The sequence below is a fragment of the Hordeum vulgare genome, chromosome 2H (genome assembly GCF_904849725.1).
Source record: "Hordeum vulgare subsp. vulgare chromosome 2H, MorexV3_pseudomolecules_assembly, whole genome shotgun sequence".
Taxonomy (NCBI): Eukaryota; Viridiplantae; Streptophyta; class Magnoliopsida; order Poales; family Poaceae; genus Hordeum; species Hordeum vulgare.
Genome location: NC_058519.1, coordinates 459,173,042 through 459,180,093, shown reverse-complemented (window position 1 = coordinate 459,180,093; position 7,052 = coordinate 459,173,042). Strand labels below are relative to the sequence as shown.

Below are 7,052 nucleotides of genomic sequence, written 5' to 3'. Positions count from 1 at the left end.
ATGACCTAAGCGGCAGTGCCATAAAAACATGGCGCTATCATTGTTAACTCTAACTCTTTTGGTCTCAATGTTATGTATATGTGTATTATCACTATCAAGATTCAATATGAACAATCCTCTCACATTGGGTGCATGACCATAAAAGATATTACTTATAGAAATAGAACAACCATTATTCTCTGACTTAAACGAGTAACCGTCTCGCAATAAACAAGATCCAGATATAATGTTCATGCTTAACGCAGGCACTAAATAACATTTATTTAAGTTCATAACTAATCCTGATGGTACCTGAAGTGAAACTGTGCCAACGGCGATTGCATCAACCTTGGAACCATTTCCCACGCGCATCGTCACTTCATCCTTCGCCAGCCTTCACTTATTCCGCAGTTCTGTTTCGAGTTGCAAATATGAGCAACAGAACCTGTATCGAATACCCAGGCACTACTACGAGAGCTGGTTAAGTTCACATCAATAACATGTATATCGAATATACCTAATTTTTCCTTGGCCGCCTTCTTATCAGCCACATACTTGGGGCAGTTGCGCTTTCAGTGACCCATACCCTTGCAATAAAAGCACTCTGTTTCAGGCTTAGGTCCAACATTGGGTTTCTTTGTCGGATTGGCAACAGGCTTGCCGCTCTTCTTCAAATTACCCTTCTGACAGACGAATTCTCCTCCATCTTGCAAGCATAGAATTTATCGGAGGTCTCATACCTCTCGATCCGGGCGTTCTTCTGAAATATAAACTTCAACTCCTGGAACATCTCATATGCTCCATGATGCTCAAAGCGACGTTGAAGTCCCGGCTCTAAGCCATACAAGACTGCACATTGAACTACTGAGTAGTCCTCCTTGCGTGCTAACCAAGCGTTCTTAGCATCTTCGTCAGCCACGGCGGGTGGTTCATCTTCTAGCGCAGCATTAAGGACATAATCCTTCTTCCCAGCTTGCAGGAGCAACTTAAGATAACGAGCCCAGTCTATAAAGTTGCTTCCATCATCTTTCAACTTAGCTTTCTCTAGGAACGTATTAAAATTCAGGGTGACTATCGCGTGAGCCATTGATCTACAACACAAATATTTTCAGAGTGGACTTAGACTATGTTCAAGATAAATAGAGTTTAGCTAATCAAATTACTTGCTAAACTCCCACTCAAAAAGTACATCTCTCTAGTCATTTGAGAGGTACATGATCCAATTTCACTAGCTCAAGTCCGATCATCACGTGAGCTGAGGATAGTTTTAGTGGTAAGCATCTCTATGCTAATCATATCAACTATACGATTCATGCTCGACCTTTCGGTCTCATGTGTTACGAGGCATGTATACACATGCTTAGCTCGTCAAGCTTAACCCGAGTGTTCCGTGTGTGCAACTGTTTTGCACCTGTTGTATGTGAACGTTGAGTCTATCACACCCAATCATCACGTGGTGTCTCGAAACGACGAACTGTAGCAACGGTGCACAGTCGGGGAGAACACAATTTCGTCTTGAAATTTTAGTGAGAGATCACCTCATAATGCTACCGTCGTTCTAAGCAAAATAAGGTGCATAAAAGGATTAACATCACATGCAATTCATAAGTGACATGATATGGCCATCATCATGTGCTTCTTGATCTCCATCACCAAAGCACTAGCATGATCTTCTTGTCACCGGCGCCACACCATGATCTCCATCATCATGATCTCCATCAACGTGTCGCCATCGGGGTTGTCGTGCTACTTATGCTATTACTACTAAAGCTACGTCCTAGCAATATAGTAAACGCATCTGTAAACACAAACGTTAGTTTAAAGACAACCCTATGGCTCCTGCCGGTTGCCGTACCATCGACGTGCAAGTCGATATTAACTATTACAACATGATCATATCATACATCCAATATATCACATCACGTCATTGGTCATATCATATCACAAGCATACCCTGCAAAAACAAGTTAGATGTCCTCTAATTGTTGTTGCATGTTTTACGTGGCTGCTATGGGTATCTAGTAGATCGCATCTTACTTACGCAAAAACCACAACGGAGATGTGCAAATTGCTATTTAACCTCTCCAAGGACCGCCTCGGTCAAAACCAATTCAACTAAAGTTGAAGAAACCTACACCCGCCAGTCATCTTTATGCAACGAGGTTGCATGTCAAGCGATGAAACCAGTCTTTCGTAAGCGTACGAATAATGTCGGTCCGAGCCGCTTCAATCCAACAATACCGCCGAATCAAGAAAAGACTAAGGAGGGCATCAAATCGAACATCACCGTCCACAAAACCCTTTGTGTTCTTCTCGAGATTACATCTACGCATGAACCTAGCTCATGATGCCACTGTTGGGGAACGTCGCATGGAAAACAAAAATATTCCTACGCGCACGAAAACCTATCATGGTGATGTCCATCTATGAGAGGAGATTTGGATCTACGTACCCTTGTAGATCGCACAGCAGAAAGCGTTAATAAACGCGGTTGATGTAGTGGAACGTCCTCACGTCCCTCGATCCGCCCCGCGAACCGTCCCACGAACCGTCCCGCGATCCGCTCCGATCTAGTGCCGAACGGACCGCACCTCCGCGTTCAACACACGTACAGCTCGACGATGATCTCGGCCTTCCTGATCCAGCAAGCAAGACAGAGAAGTAGATGAATTCTCCGGCAGCGTGACGACGCTCCGGTGGTGGTGAAGGATCTTAGTTCCCACCTTTTTTGTTCTTTCTTTAGTTTTCTTTACATGGCGCATAGACCTTATTGGGATGTCCCACTAGCCCACTAAGGGCTGGTGCGCCACCCGTAAGTCCTTTGGGCTTCCCCCGGGAGGGTTGCCCCCCTCCCGGTGAACTTCCGGAACACATTCATCACTCCCGGTACATTCACGGTAATGCCAAAAAACTTTCCCGTAACCAAATGAAGTCATCATATATATCAATCTTCGTCTCCGGACCATTAAGGAAACCCTCGTTACGTCCGTGATCTCATCCGAGACTCCGAGCAACATTCGATAACCACGCATATAACTCAACTATACTAAAACATCGCCGAACCTTAAGTGTGCAGACCTTGCGGGTGCGAGAACTATGTAGACATGCCTCGAGGTACTCCTCGGTCAATATCCAATAGCGGGACCTGGATGCCCATATTGGATCCTACATATTCTCCAAAGATCTTATCGGTTGAACCTCAGTGTCAAGGATTCATATAATCCCGTATGTCATTCCCTTTGTCCTCGGTCAATATCCAATAGCTGGGCGGAGGTAGACGTGGGGATTTGATGTCGTCGCTGATTTGGTTCCCAAGGAGGAGGAGAGCGGGGGAGAGAGAGAATCCATCATCACCACCTGGCATACAATGTCGCTCCCCACGAAATCCTGATTTCATTCCTTTAGATTACATGTACTCCCTTTTTTCTAGCATTTTTTTGAATTTACTATTCATGAAAGGTGCGCGTGGAACCATGTTCACCAAATCCGCGTTCTTATAACTGAAGACAAGTTTGTGTAAACACAAAAAATCATGAATTGGCCTCACATGCAAATATATATCCCATTTCACTAGAAAAATAAAAAATAAAGAAAAAAGAAGACAATATATAAAATAAAGTTAAAATAAAAATAGCGAACTTACAAACTAAGATCACCTAACTTGCATTACTTGCAAAAAATTTAAGAAAAAATAGGAATTGCATAGGCAGATAAGTAAAATTATACATATTCAACTACAAATTTTTTTAATAATCATAATATTAGTAAACTACCATGAATTCATCAATTAACTTGTACTAGTTCCAATGTAGCTAGTTGCTAAAAATCTTCCACTACTGCATAATTAATTAGGAGGTGTTTTAAAAAGGTCATGAAATTTTGATTTGGGAGCAACATTGCTAATTTGCAGATTGAAGAAATCAACTAACACGAGGAACATAATTATATAAAATACAAATACTCATTATCAAACTGCATAAACACACACAAAAAGTGGCACACAATCAACTACATCTTAAAAATAATTATACTAGCAGAAACTTACACATATGCCAAAGTAAACTTGTAATACTAACAATGAAGCAAGTGGCTAAAAATATTTTATCCTTATAAAATATAATGAGGATTGGTTTTTTTAAAAATTGGAAACATCAATTTCGCAACAACAACACTAAGTATACGCTAGTGAAATCTAGAAGGAAGAAGAGTACATACTTACTATTAAAGCATTGAAAATAGTATGGTATTAATTTATGATATAAAATAAGTGTCATTAAAGACTTATATTTTCAGACGTCAACTAAAGACAACTAATACTAACGCAAAACGAATGAGGAAGAGGAAAGAAACAAACGAGGTTGAGAGAGTAGGCTATTGGGCTTTGAACTCAACAAGCAAAAGCAAAATTGACTAATAACAAACAGCCCGAAGCAAATAACAGGCTACATGAATCCTAAAACACAAATAGACCGTGAAAAAAATTAACAATTAAAAAGTCAACTGATCCAAAAAATTATATCAGGCAACTTACATTTAAATATTAGTTGCTTGTCTTATGTGTGATTCGTAATCAAATGACACACAAGACAAGCAACTACAATTTAAATCATTTATGTGTAAAAAACGGGACGAGACCCTGTTTTCAGACCCTACATTTAGCTGGGAAAAGAATCTGAAAGAACATGTAAAAAAGTGTAAAAGATAACGTGCCTGCTGTGCACGGCTGCTCTGCTCCGCGCCACGCAGACGCTTAAAGCGAGCGAGAGGTGGGTGGGCCACACGGAGAAGTCACCGCCAAGCAAAGGGCGCTGCAGGTGTTTCAGCACCAGTCTATCCTAGGACGCTTCAAGCGAAAGGCTTCAGAAAACCGTACGTTCCCGTTCCTTGACGCCATCGACACCACCCGCCCGGCCATTGCCATCGTCGCTGGCGGCCGCTGCCAATGCCACCCCCACACTATATGGTCCATGCACAACGATGTCGAGCTGATCCTCCCAGGTGACTTGTATACCACTCGTGCCACGTCCAGGCTATGGAGCCAAACAGGATAACGACGCGTTTCGTACTACTCCTGGTGGTCGGCACGCTGATCGTCTCGTCCGCCGCCGAGTATGTCCGGCCTCCACCGGGCCGTGTCATCCTCACGGAGCACGACAAACCCGCCTCCCACCCTCAACAGGTATGCACGTCGATCAAATTGCACTTACCAATGCCGGCCCGGCTACGGTGAATTGATTGGCATCTGCGTGTCAGGTCCATCTATCGGTTGTCGGGGCGAACCATATGAGAGTTTCATGGGTCACAGACGCCAAGCACGGGCACTCGGTGGTGGAGTACGGCAGGGCCTCCGGGAACTACACCTCGTCGGCCACCGGCGAGCACTCCTCGTACCGCTACTACCTCTACTCCTCCGGCAAGATCCACCACGTCACGATCGGACCTCTTGATCCCGACACGGTGTACTACTACCGGTGCGGCATGGTCGGCGACGAGTTCACCCTCAAGACCCCAACCGCCGCTCTCCCCATCGAGCTCGCGCTCGCAGGGGACCTTGGGCAGACCGAGTGGACGGCGTCGACGCTGGCCCACGTCAGCAAGACGGACTACGACATGCTGCTGGTGCCAGGCGACCTCGCCTACGCCGACACCCAGCAGCCGCTGTGGGACACGTTCGGGCGGTTCGTGCAGAAGCACGCGAGCCGGCGGCCGTGGATGGTCACCGAGGGGAACCACGAGGTGGAGGCCGGGATGGCGCTCCCGGGCTCGCCCAACCCGTTCCTCGCCTACACCACGCGGTGGCGCATGCCGCACGAGGAGAGCGGGTCGACGTCCGCGCTCTACTACTCCTTGGACGCGGCCGGGGGCGCCGTCCACGTCGTCATGCTAGGCTCGTACGCCGCCTTCAACTCCACCTCGGAGCAGTACGGGTGGCTGGCGCGCGACCTCGCCCGGGTCGACCGGCGCGCGACTCCGTGGCTCGTCGTGCTGCTGCACGCCCCGTGGTACAACACCAACGCGGCGCACGCCGGCGAGGGGGAGGCCATGAGGAAGGCGATGGAGCGCCTACTCTACGAGGCCCGCGTCGACGTCGTCTTCTCCGGCCACGTCCACGCCTACGAACGCTTCGTGAGTTGTTGTTTGCCTCCAGACTTTATCTGCTTGCGCGTGAAAATTTGAGACCGATGTGCACATGTTAATTGTTGCAGACAAGGGTCTATGACAACGAGGCGAACCCGTGCGGGCCGGTGCACATCACAATCGGCGACGGCGGGAACAGAGAAGGGCTTGCATTCGAGTAAAGTTGCAAACGACGCGTAGGCTTTATTTAATCAACTAAATTGATTCGTTCCATATCTGAATCCTTTCTGTCCTGTTTGTGTGGTCGCCGCACGCAGTTTTCAGAAGAATCATAAGTTGGCTCGGCTCTCGTTGATGAGGGAGGCGAGCTTTGGGCATGGCCGGCTGAGCGTGGTGAACGCGACCGCGGCGCGCTGGGCATGGCACCGCAACGACGACGCTGACTCCATCGTCCGCGACGAGCTCTGGCTGGAGAGCCTGGCCGCCAACGGCGCGTGCCGGCGGACCCAACCCTTCCCTGGTTCTTGGAGCGATGAATTGTAGGCTTGCTACATTGTCAGGTTTACGGGCCCTAACTTCTGTTCTCAAGATCTTCCAATTCGGGGATGCGCAGAAGCGAGGACGCGCGTGGCTGTTTTGACGTAGACCGAAGCATGCGTGGTAAAATATCTCACAAGGAAGCAGAAGTAGTTTTCTTTATCTTGTATACTTACCAATATGGAGTGAAATGCAAAAGCCAGCGCAACAGTGATGGACATCTTAAAAGGCGAGTACTCTGCGCAGGCGCGTCGACCCAAAACTTTCGGCTGGCCGCCTGGCAGCCGCACGATCCGGACGTGCGTAACTGTGCTATTAACTTTGCGACTCGCGCACGAGTCTCCTTTCCTCGCGGCGTCTTCTTCCTCTTCCGCAGCGCCTGCTTGCTAGTCGCCCCCCGCCCGACCTCCCACTTCCAGCTCCCGTCGCGCCGCTCATTGGCTCACCGTTGATGCACG

At 47.5% G+C, this 7,052-nt stretch overlaps 1 protein-coding gene across 1 annotated transcript; it reads left to right on the top strand.

Annotated features, from left to right (window-relative positions):
• Positions 1–4,906: 4,906 nt before the first annotated feature.
• LOC123430251 (purple acid phosphatase 22-like) lies at positions 4,907–6,822 on the top strand. The gene is made up of 4 exons (XM_045114125.1): positions 4,907–5,158; positions 5,233–6,105; positions 6,186–6,274; positions 6,375–6,822. Exons 1-4 carry the CDS (start codon positions 5,012–5,014, stop codon positions 6,598–6,600), a joined length of 1,335 nt encoding a protein of 444 aa, XP_044970060.1. The 5' UTR covers positions 4,907–5,011; the 3' UTR covers positions 6,601–6,822.
• The last annotated feature ends 230 nt before the right edge of the window (positions 6,823–7,052 follow it).

Coding starts and splice junctions, on each gene's coding strand:
- LOC123430251 (XM_045114125.1), top strand. CDS start 5,012: ATGGAGCCAAACAGGATAACGACGCGTTTCGTACTACTCCTGGTGGTC. Junction 5,159..5,232: donor CCGCCTCCCACCCTCAACAG/GTATGCACGTCG, acceptor TCTGCGTGTCAG/GTCCATCTATCGGTTGTCGG. Junction 6,275..6,374: donor AGAGAAGGGCTTGCATTCGA/GTAAAGTTGCAA, acceptor CGCCGCACGCAG/TTTTCAGAAGAATCATAAGT.